This window comes from Bos indicus, chromosome 10 (assembly GCF_029378745.1).
Source record: "Bos indicus isolate NIAB-ARS_2022 breed Sahiwal x Tharparkar chromosome 10, NIAB-ARS_B.indTharparkar_mat_pri_1.0, whole genome shotgun sequence".
NCBI classification, from domain to species: Eukaryota; Metazoa; Chordata; class Mammalia; order Artiodactyla; family Bovidae; genus Bos; species Bos indicus.
This window is the reverse complement of record NC_091769.1, coordinates 26,512,254-26,532,890: the sequence shown is the minus strand read 5'-3', so window position 1 is coordinate 26,532,890 and position 20,637 is coordinate 26,512,254. Positions and strand designations below refer to the sequence as shown.

The 20,637-nt window shown below is 42.3% G+C and overlaps 1 protein-coding gene across 2 annotated transcripts; it reads left to right on the top strand.

Moving 5' to 3' along the window:
- The first annotated feature begins 3,102 nt into the window (after positions 1 to 3,102).
- Positions 3,103 to 20,387, top strand: RNASE10 (ribonuclease A family member 10 (inactive)). 2 transcript variants are annotated; one of them, XM_019968440.2, is made up of 3 exons: positions 3,103 to 7,382; positions 14,323 to 14,423; positions 16,473 to 20,387. In XM_019968440.2, the coding sequence occupies exons 1-3, from the start codon at positions 7,330 to 7,332 to the stop codon at positions 17,111 to 17,113; spliced, it is 795 nt and encodes a 264-aa protein (XP_019823999.2). In that variant the 5' UTR covers positions 3,103 to 7,329; the 3' UTR covers positions 17,114 to 20,387. The 2 variants fall into 2 exon arrangements, with proteins under 2 accessions (XP_019823999.2, XP_019824000.2); XM_019968441.2 differs by lacking the exon at positions 3,103 to 7,382 and having other exon boundaries at positions 7,399 to 14,415.
- The last annotated feature ends 250 nt before the right edge of the window (positions 20,388 to 20,637 follow it).

The following is a 20,637-nucleotide window of genomic DNA, read 5'->3' as shown; positions in this document are numbered from 1 at the left end:
CTGTTCTGAGGAGGCCAGTCGGGGAGCTGAGACATATAACAGTTTTGCAACAAGGGCAGGTAGTCTAAACATCAAAAGATTATTATTAATTAAAGAAAACCAGATATGCCAAGTTAAGGAATTTACCGCTTTTCTACGTATGGGAAAATACAAGAGTCTGAGCACTGAAATCATTCTTTAGATGTACAACTCAGCTGTCTGGGGCCACTAGCCTGCATTTTCACATCCTGAGTATCCTCAGAGCTCATTAGCTCACCATTGGCTGTAATTATAATCACTGAAGACTGTGACATCCTCTGTTTCCTGACATAGCAAGCAATAGTCCATTTATTATACCTAATTCATCAATTTTTAACAATTAGCCTCATATACGCTTCCTTTTTTCCTGAGCCATTTGAAATTAAATAGTTTCAAACATCATGGCAGTTCATTTTTTAATACATTAGCATGCATCTCTAAAAATGACATTCTTTTACGTAATAACATTACCATTATCTCACCTAAGATCAACATTGGCTTCCCTGGTGGCTCAGAAGGTAAACAATCTGACCTGGGTTCAACCCCTGGGTTGGAAAGATCCCCTGGAGGAGGGCACAGCAACCCTCTCTACCATTCTTGCCTGGAGAATTCCATAGACAGAGGAGCCTGGTGGGCTACAGTCTATGGGGTTGCGAAGAGTCGGACATGACTGAATGGCTAAGCACAAGATCAAGATTAATTCAGTAAGGTCTGCATGTATCTTAGTTATCAATATGTTTTGCTACAGATTCTAAATGCTTTCCCTTTTCTTATTTCTCTGTTGACTGAAAAAAAAATACACACGTGCATAATGAGAATTATGTTTTATTCAGTGGACTTTCTGAGGACTTAAGCCCTGAAGATAGCTTCTCAGATAAGCTCTGAGGAGCTCTTCCCAAGAGGTAAGGGAGGAGCCAGTATATATAAAAGTTTTTGCAACATAAACCAAGTGTTAGAGCATCCAAAGATTACTGTTATTAAAGGAAGCTGAGGTTTCCCTGGTGACTCAGATGGTAAAGAATCTGCCTACAATGCGGGAGACCTGGTTTCAACCCCTGAGTCAGCAAGCTTCCCTGGAGAAGGGAATGGTTACCCAATCCAGTACATTTTCCTGGAGAATTCCATGGACAGAGGAGCCTAGCAGGCTACAGTCCATGTGGTCACAAAGAGTCAGACATGACTGAGTGACTACCTCAATTTAATGATTTTAGCATTTTTCTGTGTATGGGAAGATACAAGAGTCTGGGCTCATTGAAATCATTCCTTTGATATGCATTTCAGTGGTCTCGGGCCAGTATCCTGTTCTTTCCCATCCTGAATCCCCTCAGGTACACCTTTGGGAGTGCTTGTAGTGGCTGATGGCAGCCTGTTTTTCTGTGTTTTGTGTTCCCTCAGGACTCACCACCAGGCGCAGCTGTAGTGGCTGATGGCTTGATGACCCCAACATTCTTTGTTTACTGATATGGCAGGTGATTCTTCGTCCATCTTTGAAGACAGAACTGCAATCACTTACCTGGTCAGCTGAATCAAAGCAGCTGTGTACTAGGGGAGATAAGAAGGAGAATCCCCAAGAGCATGGGAACCTGGAAGCCTGTCAGAAGGGCATCTCTGTGAGGAGTCCAGGATGCTCTTTCTCCCCTGAGCTCATCTACACAGCTCTCCTCCAGGCTGTGGGCTAGATAGCTTTGCTTTGGCCTTCCTCCCTTCCTTCCTCTGTGCTCCACCAGGCTTTACCATGCACCAATTCTGTGCTACGTTCTGCACCAGAGTCTGCCCACCCAAGTGAACTTGGTCCCTGATCTCAAGTACAGAAAAGGTAGAATTTCTCCTCAGTGAGTGGTTCTGTCCTTGGTCTGCAACCTGTTATTCAGGAGCATCATTCCCATAGGACTGGTTTACCCATCTACTGACCTTAGAGTGTATACGAGGAGCTTCATGTGGCAGTCTGTGTTATTTGAACTGACAGTTGCCCTGATGAACATCATTACTTGACTAGAGCAGCAGACACAGTTTCAGGAAGAGAAAGCAAGCTCCTTTACCCTGAAATTTTAGTTGAGTTGCTCCCCCTGGGACAATTCTTTGTGCAAGGAAATATCTGATTTGCAAATTGAAGGGCATCTGTGATTACTTAGTTGACTTAGACTTTGTTGTTTGTTTGCTTTTGGATATAGTTGTTGGCTGTCCTTTTAAAATCGTTCCTGGGTATAAGAAGGTAAACACGGAGATCTGTGAGCTAATTTTAACATTTCAGAAATCTTAATGAAGATCACAAGTTTAGTCTAAATAAGACATGTACTAACTAAAACTAAATCTATTTGAATGATATCAATCCATTATGGCAACCCTGGTTATCTCATTCTTATCAAAAACTTTTTGGCAAGTTTTTCTTTTTTATTAATATGAATGAGAAAACTGAATTGTGGTGATTTGTAAGTATAGCAGCAGACTTTCCTTAAAACTTGAAATTTTTGGTGCCATCTGAAAATTAAATCAGTTGGTAAAGAGTAGCCACTGTGGAAAAAGAACATCGCCTGCCATTCCAGTAAAAAGCAAATGTTACCACCGCCAAGTCAGTGCAACCACCCTGACACCACACCTGGGCTATACCCCTGAGGGGAATTCAAGATGGGAAAGTACAGGATACCAGCCCTAGATTAAGATGCATATCTAAGGAGCAATTTCAGTGAGCCCTAGATGGTTTATCTTCCCACACATGCAAAGAACTAAAATCATTAACCCCAGATGTCTGTTTTTGTAATCAGCAGTAATCTTTGGATGTGCTACCACAGTTTGTTTGTTTGTTTTTCAGCAAAAATCCCTATATACCCCAGCTCCTCCCTTACTTCTTGGGAACAGTTCCTCAGAGCTATCTGAGAGGCTGTCTCTTGGGCTGTAGTCCTCAATAGGTTCACGGAATAAAACACAGCTTGCAACTTTTAGTTTGTGTGTTTTTCTTCCTCTGACCCCACCATGTGTAAAAACAAACTACGGAAATTTCCAATCAGTGGAGTAAGGGTGGCCCACTCCACAGATTCCAGTTTGGGGACCAAAATGCAGGCTTAGGGGAGTACAGTGATTTTAGCATCCTCACAAATAAAAATATAATCAGTCAAAGTGTATCCTGCCGTTTTTCTCTTACCCAAATTTGATTTGTGTTGCATTTATTGTGGATAGTTTTATAAGCTACCTTTAATCCTGCCTTGAAATAGGTGGACTTTAAAAGAACACCAACCAACAAGATATTAATATATTTTAAGGAGGAGATTGAGAAGCTTAGAGATTAGAAAGGGAAATTCTAAATTTGGGGAACTGCTTCCTTGTAAGTCACCACCGGTCAAGGGTGGGACGCTGGCTCTGTCATTAATTCTGAGAAATATTTCCTCACCCTCATCCTAGCCTGAATTAACCTCAACACTACTCCCCACCCCTGCTTACCAAGCAAACATCTGTTCATGGTTTGCTTTCCCACTGAAGTCAGGGAGAAAATATTGAGGCAGACTCATTTTTCACTACACAGATTTCTCAATGTAGCTCTTGTTTATTGTTCTATTTTGGAATTGGTTGCTGTGAATCAGTCCTGTGAGACTGAAAACTTCCAGAAGCACAGACAGAATCAAACATGGACCTGTGAGTTGAGGATGAACCCAGTGTGACCTCGGTCATTTCGCTGCCTCCACCACCTGAAGCCTTGCCTGTGTGGCCATCTGGCTCCGCTGGATGCTTTTGTTATCTCACCTCAGTCTAAGCCAGAGAAATCAGTATAGCTTAACAAGTGTAGCTTATCAGAATGCAAGAGGTCTGGGAGTAATAACATGGTCTCTGGTGATTAAAAGATTAGAAGCCACCAGTTTGTAGTTGTGGTTGTTGATGTTGTTTTGGTTGTACCACATGGCATCTCCTGGGCTGTAAGGAGATCAGACCAGTCAATCCTAAAGGAACTCAATCCTGAATATTCATTGGAACGACTGATGCTGAAGCTCCAATACCTTGGCTATCTGATGTGAAGAGCTGACTCACTGGAAAAGACCCTGATGCTAGGAAAGATTGAAGGCAAAAGGAGAAGGGGGTGGCAGAGGATAAGACGGTTAGATAACATCACTGACACAATGGGCATGAATCTGAGCAAACTATCTGGGAGCTAGTGAAGGACAGGGAAGCCTGGTGTGCTGCAGTCCTTGTGGGTACAAAGAGTCAGACACGACTTAGTGACTGAACAACAACATGGCATGCAGGACCTTACTACTCCCCCCAGGGGCTGAAACCAAGATGCCTGCGGAGGAAGTGCAGTTTAAACCACTGGTCCACCAGACATTACTAACCCACCCAGGAACTGAAACCGTGATGCCTGCGGAGGGAGTGCAAAGTCTCAACCCTGGACCGCCACAGAAGTCCTAGGAAGCCGTCAGTTTAACTGGCATGTCCTCTTTTGATTCAGAGGTTTTTTAGCATTTGAGGTATGAAACTTGTTTGACAGCTGCCTCAAGCTGAAATACCACACAGTGACATGAGATTGGCTCTGTTTCTGAGAAATTTACTGTTTCTGTGTCATTCTGCAGTCCTTGTAAAAGAACTGTGTTACAATTACCTTCCAGCTATTTCACAAATGGTCACCTTCCCGCCAAGAGACAAACATACCACACATTTCTTTCCTAGCGCTTTTTCTTTCTCACTCTTAGTGTCTAGTACCACTATGCACCACAGGAATTGACAAGAATGCCCCCCTGACCTAAGGGTCTATTTCCATGCTTCTTCTGTCTATCCTAGAACTTCCAAGAACATCATTTTTTAGTCAGACAGATCTAAGTTCAAATGCTGTCCTTGTCATTTCCTAGCTCTGTGACCTTGAATATTTCACTGAAAGTTCCTAATGCTTTGTTTTCACATTTATAAAATGGGGATAGAGTATCAGTTACCTCACAGTATTAGATGAGAGACTGTAAATAAAATGCTTAAGAAAATTCCCTGGCATTTAATTAGCACTTCATAAATGCTGGTTATTATTTCATCTCTCAGTGGCAGTGTACTTTGTTAAAGGAAATCACACTAAGTTGATATTGACTTTATTTTTTTATTTTTTTAATTTTTCGAATTCATTTTTATTGGAGTATAATTGATTTACAATGTTGTGTTAAGCTAAGTTGATACTGACTTTAAACCCAAGGAATGTTTGTAGTCTAATGCAAATGAACAACTTGCATTCTTTTTCCTGCTTTCTTTCTCCCAGGGCTCCACTGCTTCCAGATTCCCTCTTTTGAGGTAGGGAATGACAATTAGAGGGCGCAGTGCCCCCTAACCTTTCTTTTCTCTCCTGGCCTCTGGCACTGATTAGGCCCACATACATTCCCCCCGCCCCCACCTTGTTGTTAGACCTTAGAACATTCCATTCCTATTCTGTTCAGGGCAGTATCTGGCCACTGGCCATCTCAGATCTGACACGGCTTAGCCAAAGGCCCATGTGGAGCGAATCTTGCCAGGGCCGACTCAAGGCACTTCCTCGCAGAGCTCACATTTCCCTGAAACCTCTGACATTTTGCCTATCTCCCCCTACCCACATCTGCCAGCTGTCAGCAGGGCAAAGCAGAGGTAACTCAGAGTAGTTTGAACTATTATATGACAAAAACCCTAAACAAACAGAAAAACTGCCTGAGCTTACTTCCTCCCACACAAAGCCCTCAGATTTCCTTGTTATCCTTTCTTTTTCCTTCAAGGTAATTAAAAAAAAAAAACTTTATTATGAAAAAGTATGATTAGTTTTCAAGTGCCCACCACACACAACTTCAACAATAGAGTTTTGCCCATCTTGTTTTATTTCTCCTTTCATTTTAATTTCTTAATCTGTGCTCGTTTATTCCTAAAGTATGTTTAATGCTAATTATGAGTTTATTTTTAGGACTCACCTTCTCCCTGAGTTAAAGGTGGGATTTGGGAACCAAGTGTGGACAGCTCCTTGCCCAGCCTCCCTGGTGTTCCTGACTGCTTCACAGTTCAAGTCTGGTGCAAATACAATTTCATAACCTGATCTTTTTTTTTTTTTTGACCACACCAAGTGGTATGTAAAATCTTAGCCTGATCAGGGATCCAATGCATGCCTCCTGCAGTGGAAGTGCAGAGTCTTAAACACTGGACCACTTAGGGAAGTCCCCTGATATTGATTTTTCTAATAAATAATGTTACTTACCTTCTTTATGCCAGACACTGGGCTAGGCACTGAGAACAGAAGACAGATAGACGAAGAAACTCTCAGTTCACTGGAAAATATTAACAGCAAAACGGCAAGACTGTTGGTTTGGCCTGATTATTTGTGCAGGTGCAGCAAGAGTGTTAATTTATCATATAGGTTCCTTTAGTCTTTATAAATCTAGAGTTGTATCTACTGATAAGGCCACAAAAGTATTTTCTTTCTAGAATTTTCCTTAAAGAATTTCAGATTGGACTTTTGAAAGGCTCTATTATTTGTTATCTTGAATTTAGAAAAACCAAGCCTGAGCCTAGGAAACTTTTTCCACCAGATTTTACCCATAGTACATATAAATTTGGGTAAATCCCTTTCTTCTCAAGATTCTTATGATTTCGTAAAGTCCGTGGCCAGTAAGTGGTCTTCCTACCTCATGCAAACCTGGGACCTGATAAGCCAGGTCCTAGATGAATTTCCCTGAGAAGACTTTGTAAATATGGTTTCATCACACAGATTAAATGAACATCATTGTCAGAAGTGATATCTGGACAAGGTCTTGGTTGCATAACTGATTTTTTCTTATATTTCAGTAAAATAGAGGGCAGATTCTTACTGAATCTATCCAAATAGCTATATTGCCAAGAAAAGTAAGGAGATTTGGTAAATTTATGGCTCAAGTGTGTGGGTCAGCGAGAATCAAATATCATATTTAAATGTTTATTTCAGTTATAAAAAGCAGAGTCTAATAGTTTTCTTTGGCTTACTGAGAGTTTAAGAAGATAGAAAAAAGCCTTATTTATAGTAATATATTCAGAATAGAACATTAAAACATTAACATTAATGTAGAACAATATTCCTAACAAATAACCACAAATGTTCCTTGTTAGTTCATTTGGTCTTATACAGCTAATTCTCATTTTGTTGGCTCTTGAGTCAGTAGTCTCAGAAGCTATCTGCATTTTGACCAAAAAGAATTTTAGAAATCCTGACTCAGTTCACTGGTTTGGTATGAAATATGTCTAAGTGGTGTTAATTCAAAACCTGTACAGTTATCTCTTGGTATCCACAGGGGATTTGTTCCAGGACCCCCATGAATATAAAAATACAGGGATGCTCAAGTCCCTTGTAGGCATAGAATGGTGCTGTACAACTGGCCTTCCGTATTCCTGGTTTCCCCACCTGTGGATATGTAAGTGAAGTGAAAGTCACTCAGTCACATTCAACTCTTTGCGACCCCATGGGCTGTGTTTTTAATATATTAGTTTTTACACAAGTAATATATGAAAACCAAACACACAAAAAATGAAGAAAGCATTTTTAATCTTGCAGTACAGTATCTTAAAAAAGTACAGTAGTACAGTACAACAGCTGGCATTAGGTGCTGGCTCCAATGAACAAGCAAGAAGAGTTACTGACTGGAGGAGAGAGAGGAGGGGTGAGATGGTAGAGCTGCAGGATCATCAGCAAAGGAGACAGAGGGCAAGCTGCAATTTCACCCATGCCTGACACTGATGGCACAGGTTCTGCTTCCTTGCTGCATTCAATTCTATCTCATCATGCTCATAGTCAGGCACTTCAGTCATGTCCAACTCTTTGCAACTCTATGGACTGTAGCCTGCCAATCTCCTCTGTTCATGGGATTTTCCCACCAAGAATCCTGGAGTGGTTGTCATGCCCTCCTCCAGGGAATCTTCCTGACTCAAGGATTGAACTCTGCCTATGTTTCCTGCATTGCAGGCAGATTCTTTACCGTTGAGCCATGAAAGAAGCCTTCAATTCTATCTACCCTCTTGAAAAAACAATCCAGTGATGTCTGGTAGTTGCCCTTTATTTCTCGTCACAGATGACATGGTAGCCCTGGATTGTATTATGAATGCCTGCTGCAACCTTCATGTATCGTTCTGTGTTCTGGTCCTGTGCCCCCAAAACTATTAGTGCCTCCTCAAATAGAGAAAATCTCCTTGCCGTTTCCCGTGTTGTAAAGCTCTTCGGTTCTTCAGTCACTTCTTCCTTTTGTCTCTCTTCATCCTTTCTCTGGGCCTCCAGTTCCATCGGGTCTTCATTAGTTAGCTCCTTGTGTTGGACAGCAAGTTCCACCATTGCTTGGTGCCGCTTAGCAGTACCAACTACATGACCTCTGCTTTACATTTGCTTTCGGACATCCTGGGCTGGAAAGATTCTGTACTACTGTACTCTGTACAGTAAAGTACACAAAAGCACAACCACTTCTAGAGGATGTATGCACGTGGCAGTGTACACCAGACAAGTGAACTAACTTACATGAGTGCACATACAAACACATGTTCACATCTTTGAAAGCTCACAACTTGAAGGATTATATGTAGGGGACTTACTGTAGTGTAACTTACAGGGAAACTTATTTGCTTCTTTGGCATGCAAAACCAGTTAATAAATCATTTCCCAAAAAAATGCTGTACAAAATGTCTCAAAAGATAATTGTAAACCTGTTTCAAAGAAGTCAGTGAATGTTACACTGATTGATAAAAATGGATGAACGTAATTTTTATAGAGAATACAATCCAGAATGTCAGTGAGCTGGCATCTTTCCTAAAGGTGTAGCAAAGGTGTAGGCTGTGAGAAGACAGAGAACTTAGAGGAGTCAAAGTTCAGACGTGATTTGGGGGAGCTCATTATTTAGACTTTATTGGTTCTGAAAGTTCCTGTTGTATCAGGTTGTGGGCTCATTCATGGATCATATGTTATTAACAAAACTCCTCCAATGTCATGAAGCTGCCAAAGTCACTCATTTAGAAAGAACAAGACATAGTTCAATAATATCCCCATAGGGTCATCTACCAAATGGTCTAAGACCTAGTCAGGACCTGAAGAGGTAAAAGCCTGAATTAGGAGCATTGCAGTGATTAGAGGGGGATAAAAGAATTATAATAGTGAAAGATCTGGCAGAGGTTAGAAGGGCTGGGTTCTACAGATTGTGAGCCAGTCTGTGTATCACATTTTACAAACGTGAACTGTTAACGATTCTCAACAATAGCTGAAAATATGCATCTTACATTTGCAAGATAGTTTTGGGCATCAGTGGTAACTGATTGTTCTCTAGATCCAGGAGGAAATGACTTCAGCTGGAACAAATTATCAGGGGCAAGGAGGACAGTGTACGAGAAAGAACAATCTGTGGAAGTCGTTAGATCTGGGTCCCATTCCTGTTCTTCCACCCTGCCACCCACTACCAATGTGGCCTCAGTTTTTTGTTTTTCTATGTTTTTGCTGCACCTCACCAGGCAGCATGAGGGATCCTAGTTCTCTGACCAGAAATCCGACCCCGTGCCCACTAGTGGAAGCAAGGGATCTCAACCACTGAACCACCAGGGAAGTCCTTGGTAAAAGAAAGAGAGAGAGAGGTTGGAGGTGGGGGAGGGAGGAAGGAAGGAAGAAAGAAATTCTAGTGCTTCTTACTTTGTGAAGAAGTTGTAAGGGTCACATGAGGTCATTTCTCAGCCAAAATGCGAAGCCATCTATTAGAAAACCAAATGGCGTCCCTGGTGGCTCATCCAGGAAAAGAACCTAATCACCACATTTGCATGCTGGGAAAAAAGTCACTTCCTCTCAAGGACGTCAACTCTCTTCCAGTTTCTACAGTTTGCCAAGCAGAGCATGTATTAGGTTTCACTCTCTACTTGAGAACCACTGTTTAAAAGAATTAGTGGTGGTCAGGGTTCTTTCTACACTGTGGACAAGGGAATTTCCCCCTCATTTTTCAGTTGCAAGTGTTACTCTTTAGTGACAATTAGCTGCATATAAGAATCCAGGTCAGCCTTGGGCTGGAAGATTTCCAGTTGTGAGGAGTTTCTTAGAATGGGAGACAGAAACAAAAGAAGGGAAAGAATGCTAAACAAAGGCTTACTAATAAGGAATCTAACTCTGCTTGTGTGCCAGATAAGTATTAGGTTTTTTCCCCCAGAGTTTTTGTCACTCACACACCCTCCAAATACATAAAAGTCTTGGTTTGAGGGGGGCCATTTTTTTCAGAACTGGAAAGATTATTTGAGATGACCTGATATCTAAACACGGATCTCCATTAGATTCCAGAGTGCTCAAATGTGTGCAGAACTTGGCATCCATTTACCCTGACCCACAGAACACAATGAGGTCTAGTCTACTAAGGGTATTTGGCAAATATCTTGCTAGTGAATAATTCCTCATTATATTATGTAGTGTAGTTCTTACAGAAATGATTCTAAAGGTTAAGAAACTCCTCATAGCAAAACATGTGGTATGCCCCATTTACTATCGTGTAGTGTAATTCACAGATAAAATAACACGTTTACACTCATAAACCCAGGTAATGCACTTTCAGAGTCTGGGCACTCAGAATCATTGCTCTAACAATTCTTTCCTTTCCCTCCTGCCTAATCAGTTTTTCCTCTCTGCTTGGTCTTTATTATCAATAAGCAAGCTGTTATTTTTTCCTGTCTTAAAAAAAAAAAGCAACAAAGTAGAACACCAACCTCCTCTTGACACTCAGTCTTCTCCAGTCTCATGGCTTTATATACCTCAGTTAAGTTCAGTCGCTCAGTCGTGTCCAACTCTTTGCAACCCCATGAATGCTTATGTCTTGTAGGTCTTCATAGAACAGTTCAATTTGAGTTTCTTCAGCATTACTGGCTGGGGCATAGACTTGGATTACTGTGATATTGAATGGTTTGCCTTGGAAACAAACAGAGGTCATTCTGTTGTTTTTGAGATTGCATCCAAGTACTGCATTTTGGACTCTTTTGTTGACTATGAGGGCTACTCCATTTCTCCTAAGGGATTCTTGCCCATAGTAGTAGATATAATGGTCATCTGAGTTAAATTCACCCATTCCAGTCCATTTTAGTTCCCTGGTTCCTAAAATGCCAATGTTCACTCTTGCCATCTCCTGTTTGACCACTTCCAATTCACCTTGATTCACAGACCTAATATTCCAGGTTCCTTTGCTATATTGCTCTTTACAGCATCAGACTTTACTTCCATCACCAGTCACATCCACAACTGGGTGTTGTTTTTGTTTTGGCTCCATCTCTTCATTCTTTCTGGAGTTATTTCTCCACTGATCTCCCATAGCATATTGGGCACCTACAAACCTGGGGAGTTCCCCTTTCAGTATCCTATCATTTTGCCTTTTCATACTGTTCATGGGGTTCTCAAGGCAAGACTACTGAAGTGGTTGCCATTCTCTTCTCCAGTGGACCACATTTTGTCAGACCTCTTCACCATGACCCTTCCGTCTTGGGTGGCCCTACATGACATGGCCCATAGCTTCACTGAGTTAGACAAGGCTGTGGTCCATGTGATGAGTTTGGTTAGTTTTCTGTGATTGTGATCAGATTCTCAGAGGGCACAAACAGAACCTTGTGTGCACCAGAACCCAGGAGAAAGGAGCAGTGACCCCACAAGAGACTGACCCAGACTTGCCCGTGAGTGTCCAGGAGTCTCTAGCGGAGGCGTGGGTTGATGGTGGCCTGCTGCAGGGTTGGGGGCATTGAGTACAGCAGTGCATGCATGGGACCTTTTGAAGGAGGTTGCCATTATCTTTATCACCCCCACCATAGTTAGTAACTATAATAGCAAAAGCTAATACATTTACCCTTTTACATGCAGTGCATTGTATAATAGTCATATCATCCCTATGAAGAGCTACAGAAGATGTGAAAACTGTAGCCTAGAAAAGGAAAAAACAAGAATAAAAACCTATCCAGGGCTTCCCTTGTGGCACAGTGATAAAGAATCTGCCTGCCAATACAGGAGACACAGGTTTGATTCCTGGTCTGGGAAGATCACACATTCTGTGGAGCTAAGCCTGTGTTCCACAACTATTGAGCCTCTGCTCTAGAGCCCAGGAGCTGCAATTACTGAGCCCAAGAGCCGCAAATACTGAGTCCCACAGGCCTAGAGCCCTGTGCTCTGCAACAAGAGAAACTAACTACAATGAGAAGCTGATGCACTACAGCTAGACAGTAGCCCTTGCTCATCGCAACTAGAGAAAAGCCTGCACAGCAAGGAAGACCCAGCACAGCCCCCAAAATAAATAAATTAAATAAAGTTTAAAAACCTGTCCAGCCTAACGGTCATACTTAGACCACAGACATAGATCTTTTCTTCATATTGAATCAAGGGTTGATTTCAAATCCCTAATGCTGCTGTTGCTGCTGCTAAGTTGCTTCAGTAGGCAGCCCACCAGGCTCCTCCGTCCCTGGGATTATCCAGGCAAGAATACTGGAGTGGGTTGCCATTTCCTTCTCCAATGCATGCATGCATGCTAAGTTGCTTCAGTCGTGTCCAACTCTGTGCGACCCCATGGACAGCAGCCCACCAGGCTCCTCTGTCCACTGAATTCTCTAGGCAAGAATACTGGAGTGGGTTGCCACTTCCTTCTCCCTCAAATCCCTGCTGCTGCTGCTAGGTCGCTTCAGTCATGTCTGACTCTGTGCGACCCCATAGATGGCAGCCCACCAGGCTCCCCCGACCCTGGGATTCTCCAGGCAAGAACACTGGAGTTGGTTGCCATTTCCTTCTCCATCAAATCCCTAATAGTAACCAATTATAAAGAAGCAGGTGGCTTTCCCAATAGCTCAGCGGTAAAGAATCCGCCTGCTAACGCAGGAGACGTGGGTTCGATCCCTGGAGGGAGAATATCCCCTGGGACAGAGCATGGCAACCCACTCCACGATTCTTGCCTGGAGAATCCTATGGATACAGGAGCCTGGCAGGCTACAGTCCATAAGGTCGCAAAGAGTCCAACATGAGTTAACACTCATAAAGAAACAAATGGTGTATAAAGTTGGATGTTTTATCCCTGCTGACTCCAGACAGCTATTGGGCTCAGCAGAAGCACCTTTCCTCAGCCTTCACGTCAGAATGAAAGGGCAGAACAGACACCAAAGCTGGATAGCATGAGCAAATTGTGAGGGTGAAATGCAATAGGTGCCCAGCATGAAGTAAGTGCTCCATAATAGTTCGTTGCTGTTCTTATTAGGCTTCCCCCATGGCTAACTGGGTAAAGAATCCACCTGCGATAGTCACAGGAGACCTGGGTTAGATCCCTGGGTCAGGAAGATCCCTTAGAGAAGGAAACGGCAACCCACTCCAGTATTCTTGCCTGAAAAACCCCATGGACAGAGGAGCCTGGCAGGTTGCAGTCCAAAGGGTTGAAAGAGTCAGACATGACTGAGCGACTAAGCATGCACGCTGTTATTACTGTTACCGAATCAACATCGGCAGTGTAGAAGTCAGCCTGATAGACTTTGCAGATCACAGAAGCTGTTCCTAGACCACTATTTGAGAACTCCTGCCTGAAAGACACAGCAAATCATCCTCCTAAAGTTCTCTGTTTATGTCTAAAGAGGATTTTCATACCGCTTTAATGAGCTCCAGGATGCTTTAAAAATATCTCATGATGTCACTTTCAGCTAAAGAAATAAGTAGAATCAACACTATAACCTCTTGACTGTACTCACCAAGGCCATAGGGACTGACAGCTGCTATGGATATTCTCTTATCTAGGACTAAATAATCAGGTTTCCAAAACTTGACATGAATTTATTGGCTGAGGGTTGGAAACAGGAAGTGGAGAATGGAGAGCTGGAATAGGCTTCATAGATAAAGATATGTAAACAATCATCATTGACTCAAATAGCCAAATTTCCTGAAGTCACGATACAGTTCTAAAATGCAAAAAGCAAAATAGCCATGTTGGAAGAGGGAACCAAATACAGTCCAAAGATTTTGAGATTTCAGAAATGACAGGGAAAGTTGAAAGGAAATACATGCAGAAAATAGAAGGAAATGACTGAAATTTAAGAGCAAGGTCAGGCTGCTATGAACCACAGGATAGTGGGTATAAATCAGAAGTGGAACAATTGATTGGGTAAATAAAACCATTTGCAGTTTTGCAGTTTTCCAGACTGGAGACATTTCCGATCTTGGATGTCTGGATCTGTTTCAATATCCAAGTAGCCTTACTTCAAAGTGTTCATGGGAGCAGAAAGGACAATTGGCTGTGTGTTTATTCAGTGCTAGATAGAGGGAGTGGGAGTGGAAATGGGTGTAGGAAGTAAGTCTGAGTTTAAGAGCCCAGGAACCGCAAGAGGATAACCATTTTTCTCCAGACCAGCATCCAGGGTACTTTTCCGAGAAAAGGAAAACCTGGGAGGGACAAAATTGGAAACCAAGAAGACACAAGCATCTCTGAAGCTATCTAGGTATGTAGGTAAGTCACAGTGTTGTTGGGCACTCCAGGGAAAAACATGAGAAATTCTCTTTTTAAAAAATTTAAAAAATTTGAGGGAATTCCCTGGTGGTCTAGTGAATAGGACTTCATGCTTTTGCTGTGGAAGACTTGGGTTTGATCCCTGGTTGGGGAACTAAGATCCCATAAGCTGTGCGTCATGGTTAAAAAAAAAATTTTTTTTTAAATATTTGTAACTTTACAGAAAAGTTACAACAATAATACAGTTCAGTTCAGTTCAGTTGCTCAGTCATGTCCGACTCTTTGCGACCCCATGAATTGCAGCATGCCAGGCCTCCCTGTCCATCACCAACTCCCGGAGTTTACTCAGACTCACGTCCATCAAGTCAGTGATGCCATCCAGCCATCTCATCCTCTGTCATCCCCTTCTCCTCCTGCCCCCAATCCCTCCCAGCACCAGAGTCTTTTCCAATGAGTCAACTCTTCGCATGAGGTGGCCAAAGTCCTGGAGTTTCAGCTTCAGCATCATTCCCTCCAAAGAAATCCCAGGGCTGATCTCCTTCAGAATGAACTGGTTGGATCTCCTTGCAGTCCAAGGGACTCTCAAGAGTCTTCTCCAACACTACAGTTCAAAAGCATCAATTCTTCGGCGCTCAGCCTTCCTCACAGTCCAACTCTCACATCCATACATGACCACAGGAAAAACCATAGCCTTGACTAAGGAACCCCTAAATACCCTTTGTCCAATCACAATATTTAAAATTTTTCTTTCCCTCATTAAACCTTTTTTCTTTCTTTTTCTGTAAACACACATGCACAGACATTCATATGATCTACCTTTTTTTCTTTGGCCACACTACCTGGCTTATGGGAAGTGTGGCTTATGGCCACACTACCTGGCTTAGTTCCCCCAACCAAAGGTTGAACTCAGGCCCTATGCAGTGAGACCACAGAGTCTTAACCACTGGACTGCCAGGGAATTCCCCATATGATTTTCATTTTGAATCTTGAAGAGGAAGTTGCTTGTATTATGCCCCTGAGCAATATTTTAGGATTCATTTTCTAAGAACAAAGATATCCTCTTTGACAATTGTAGTATAAATTTCAAATTCCACATATTAAACACTGACATAGCACTCCTATCTACTGTCCCAAAAATGTTCTTTATAGCAGTATTTTTTTCTGATAGGGAAAGTCTCTCTTTGATAGGGGCATGAGGCTGGCATAGCAGGACAAAGGCATGTGCTCCTTCTCCCAGCCTCTTTAGGATCTCTACTAATGATGGAACTCCAATGCTCATTTGTTTGGTTTACTTTTGTTCCATTCTTAGTCCCTATCCTCCTTAAAGAGTATAAAAACTAATCAGCAGGAAATACCCAAGTGCTAAGTGACCAATAATAGTAGAAAAGATTTGACTTGACAAGATTCAGTTGTAGCAAGGGGAAATTTGGCTCCCTCCCCACACCCTCCCCTCCCCAATCTCCCTTCCCCATTAGCCTCAGCTTAGGAGTGAAAATGAACTATAGTACTTTTTCTATTCTTTTTGATTTTTGGGGGGAAGGTGGGTAGCTGGGAGAATAATAAATACTTGAATGAGCAAAAATAAATTTGGGGAAAAAAATAGGGAGTTGGTCTCCTATGGTAATTCTAGTCTTTTACTGAGAAAAAGAGTTTCTACAAGAATTTCTCTCAAGGAAAAAGTGACACTGTATTTGTCTTTTTACCTATTCTTTTTGGTGACTTGGAACTAATTTCTGTTTAAAAGTCAATTGATGTCAACCTTCCCCCCGATTCCCCATATGTGAGCCAGTTACAGAACAGCTTCCCTGGTCATCTTGCAGTAGTGCAGGATCCACATATTATTCCACAGCAACAAGGAATGAATGAGAGGGCAGGAGAATGGGAAAAGATTGAGAAAGGATCTCAGCCTTGGGTAAGGGATGGGTTATGTGGAGAGGGGGAGGAGAAGACCCCAAAGACTATGCTCTCGGGGTTTTGGGGAGTTTAGGATCTCTACTGGAGCCAAGTTTCATCTCAAAGTCAGTCCTCTGTTTCCCTTCTTCCCACCAGGCAAAATGAAGCTGACTCTGGTGCAGATCTTTTTCATGATGTTGCTGCTGCTTCTGGGCCTAGGGGTGGGCCTGGGTGTGGGACTCCAGATGGCCGCAGCTGTCCTGGAGGAAAGTGATCGGCTACTGGATGAGTTTCTGTCCAGTGACTCACAGGACAAAGCTGAGGCTACTAAGGAGGGACTGGCCAGCCGAAGCACAGAAACCCTGCTGGTTAGCAACAAAGAAGTGGTGCAACCAGAAGACACCATCATCAGTGAAGATGAAGTTGGAGGAGACAGGATGCTCAGAGCTGAGGTTCTTTTACACAGCAACAAAGACTATCTTAGATCTGACGTGATGGACAGGGAATGCAATGCCCTGATGGCACTGAAGGTGAAGTCAAAAGACCACACTTGCATACCCCAGTACATATTTATCCATGAGGAACTAGATGCAGTCAAAGCTGTCTGTAAGAGTCCTGCTGTTGCCTGTGATCTCAAGGGAGGCAAATGCCACAAAAGCCCCCGTCCTTTTGATTTGACATTCTGCAAGCTATCCAAATCAGGCCAAGTGATTCCTCACTGTAATTATGTAACTTTCATTCTTGAAAAGTACATTCTTATGTCCTGTAGTGACATGAAAGTCCAGATAACATCATGAAGTAACTTTTCTTTTCTTCACCTTCTAACTTTTGTCTCCCTTTCACTTCTTTTCCTTACGGTTCTCATCCTTAAGTATTCTGCAAAGAAGGGTTTGGGAAGAGAAGCTGGACTATTCTGATAAATACAAAAATATAAATCTTCTTTCCCTAGGGTTCAACCAACTTGTATTTTGTTCCTGGGATTAGAGGTGGCAGAAGAGGGTGATGATGTCTGATCTCTGTAGGTTCTGTCTCTTGGAGTCTATCCCTTGTCCTGGAAAAAGATAAGACAGCCTCTTTCATGATCTTGGTCATTAGTCTGTTCCCTGGTCTGGAGGCCTTTAGGTGTGGAGTACAAGAGTTTAATGCATCCTTACCCATTTCCTTCCCAGCCAGCCACCACGAGCTTCTAGGGCACTCACATAAACCTCCTGGGCTTCCCAAGAAGCACTTCTCTGCTGTAGATGCAAATTAAAGTGACTCTACCTGTGACTGTATTTGAAAAACCATATGGACAAAGTTTCTTTTCCTGACCCCTGGTTGTAGGTGTACCCCCTTGGTACAGGACTATGGTAGTGCAGACCGAGATCAAACATGTTCTGGGGCAAAGACAGCATTCATTTTCCTGACCTTTCTCAACTCTTTTCCCTCCCATCTTTTACTACCTATCGTTTTGCATCTTCTCTTCCCTCCCTTTGTTTCTCCCTCATCCCCAGCCACTTTCTCCTAGTCTCATTTTCCTCTTCTTTTGGGGCTCTCCCTATTCTTTCCTTGAATCCTTTTAGAAATTCATTCAGCCAACACTGATCTCTTATGCCATGCCAGATAAGATGTTGGTCTTATAAAGAGTTTGGCATAGGGATTTAGAGGGAGGGTGGGTCAGGAGACTGATGAGAAAAGAGAACTGTTTTTTAAAACTATGTCCAATAAGTAGAATAACGCTCACATTAGATGCTCAATAGATGTAGAATGAATGGGATTGGAGGGAATTTTATTCTCATTCAGTACCTCTTTCCTTTTTTCTGAAAAACAAGAAAGTGGGTGAAAGAATATTTTTAGCAGAAAAGGTACTGGATCTACTCAGAGGAGAAATGCTATGGAGTTGAATAAATAGAGGGTGTAAGTGGTTGCCCCAGCCTATTTCCTCTGACTTCAAATCTATCAAGAAATACTTTAGACAGGCAGGGGTACAGAAGAGATCTTCAAAAATGGCAATATGGATTCACTATATGACTTGATTTTGAGACTTCCTTTCCCTAGGGTTTTTTCTGCTTTAGCCTTCTAGACTAACACACTCAAGAGTCAGGGACATCCATAAATGGGAGACTGGAGGAAGGAAAAGTTTGTCTTACTCTGCCTGGCTTTTCTTTTCTTGTTCTTTCATCATTTAGTCCCTAATTTCCCTTATCCTTCCTGTTCTTACAGGCAAGCAACCACTTAAATGTTTTGCCTGTAGCCTCTGCTCTGATTCCCCTATTTCAACATTTCCCTTTATACCTTTGACTCACCTCTCCTGGCAGTGACCTCTCAGGATGTTGGGCAGGAAGTGTGTCTACAGCTGTGGGCTGCCCTGACATTTCAGAGGTGGGTTGAAGAGTGGCAAGAGGCAAGGCACTGGACAAGGCAGATTTCTACCCTTCCTGACAGAGGATCTCTTTCAGGAGAACTAGACAAAAGGTGATTTAAGACAAGGGAGAAAAAAAAGAAGTGAGGTGTGAGAGAGGAAAGAAGACTGGCTATTAGAGAAAATCAGCCATCCAATAGGTAAACGAAAAACACTGAAGATTGGGAATGGGATGGGAAAGATTCCAAGCTTGACATCTTGACCATAAGACAAAGGATCCATTGTGTGGGGTGAACTATTAGGAGACTGGAATTGGCAAGAAACGGAAGCCAATATGTTTTCATGCACAGGTAAGACTACATCCTTTCATAGGTTTCCACCAGCACTCCACCGAGTACCTCTATCACCCTCTTTTGGTCTCCACTTTACACAAATCTCAGTGGTTAGGCTTTTATCTGACTAATTTCAGTAAGTTCAGTTCAGTTTCCTGTTTCACAAAAGCAATTTACAAAGGCTTCTGCAGGCTCCTAGTGACTTAAACAAGAAAACATAGCTTGGTAGGTGTAAAGGGTTGCTAAGATGTGGGGACTTCACTCGACAGAAATAGAAAATTAATTCCCTTGTGGTTCAGCTGGTAAAGAATTCGCCTGCAATGTGGGAGACCTGGGTTCAATCCCTGGGTTGGGAAGATCCACGGAAGAAGGGAAAGGCTACCCACTCCAATATTCTGGCCTGGAGAATTCCATGGACCGTATAGTCCACGGGGTCACAAACAGTCGGACACAACTGAGTGACTTTCACACACGTAGCTCAAATGATGCCTGATTCACAGAACTTTCACAAAGTCTTCTGGCTTCAATGTATCTCCCACTTTGCACTTCCAGGATATATGCTTAGCCCATATAACAGGTTCTCAAACCTTTTCCCAGTGTTCCTAAATTCCCAAAGCTCTGAAAACTGAAAGGTTTTCTTTCAAAGTGGTTCCCAAACTCAGTGAGATGGAAGTCTGACTGAACTGACTATGTTAGTATAATTATTATCTTTATTTATTCTCTATGATTATTAGGGCTTCCCTGGTGGCTCAGTGGTAAAGAATCCACCTGCCAACACAGGAGAGGCAGGTTCGATTTCTGGACCAGGAAAATCCCCTGGTGAAGGAAATGGCAATCCACTCCAGTATTCTTGCCTGGGAAATCCCATGGGCAGAAGAGCCTGGTGGGCTGCAGTCCCCAAGGTCGCTAAGAGTCAGACACGACTTACCAACTGAAAAACAACAATGACTATTACACATTTCAATGAGGAAATACCAAAATGTCTGATTATGAATACTGCCTCAGATAAACTCTTCTAGGGATGCATAAGTAATATATCTTATATACCCACACAATGTTGCTTTTTAAAATCCTAAAAATTCTGTTTCAAAATGCATTGGCCCTAAAAGTTTCAGGTAAGGGATTGGGACCTATATATACTACTTAGTTAGCCCTTAATTAATTTGAGTATTTAGTGAGACCATGAGCATTTTTGTGAAGACAACTCTGTTATAAATTTCTTTTAATTTTCAATACATTTATTGATCAATGGTTACCTGCTTACTGATTATCCAGTACCTCTTCAGAAGTTATAGAAATTGTATTAAACATAGAATCATGTAAGACAAGCAAGTTTTCTGACTTCTATCAAATATTGTACATGCAAATAAAAAGAGCTGAGTGGCTTAATTCATGTTCCTGAGGACTCTATGTGAATTCTTTTAAGACAAGCAGGAAAGAAACTACCATTGTATGCTGGGCACTGTACACTAGGTGCTGTCCATGCTTGGTTTTATGAAGTTCTTGTAAGGAGGTGGTATTTTATTAGTTCCATTTTGCAGGTAATAAGCAACAGTCTCAGAGAGTCCAAGTTTACCTGGAAGAAGGTCACCCAACTCATAAGTGGCTGATCTGCAATTTGAATGGAGGATTCTTGCTTATAGAGATG

Excerpts from the sequence above, each read along its gene's own strand:
- RNASE10 (XM_019968440.2), top strand. The coding sequence starts at position 7,330 with ATGGTGCTGTACAACTGGCCTTCCGTATTCCTGGTTTCCCCACCTGTG. Across the intron at positions 7,383-14,322 it reads GTTTCCCCACCTGTGGATAT|ACCAGCATCCAGGGTACTTT; the intron begins GTAAGTGAAGTG and ends ATTTTTCTCCAG. Across the intron at positions 14,424-16,472 it reads GAAGCTATCTAGGTATGTAG|GCAAAATGAAGCTGACTCTG; the intron begins GTAAGTCACAGT and ends TCTTCCCACCAG.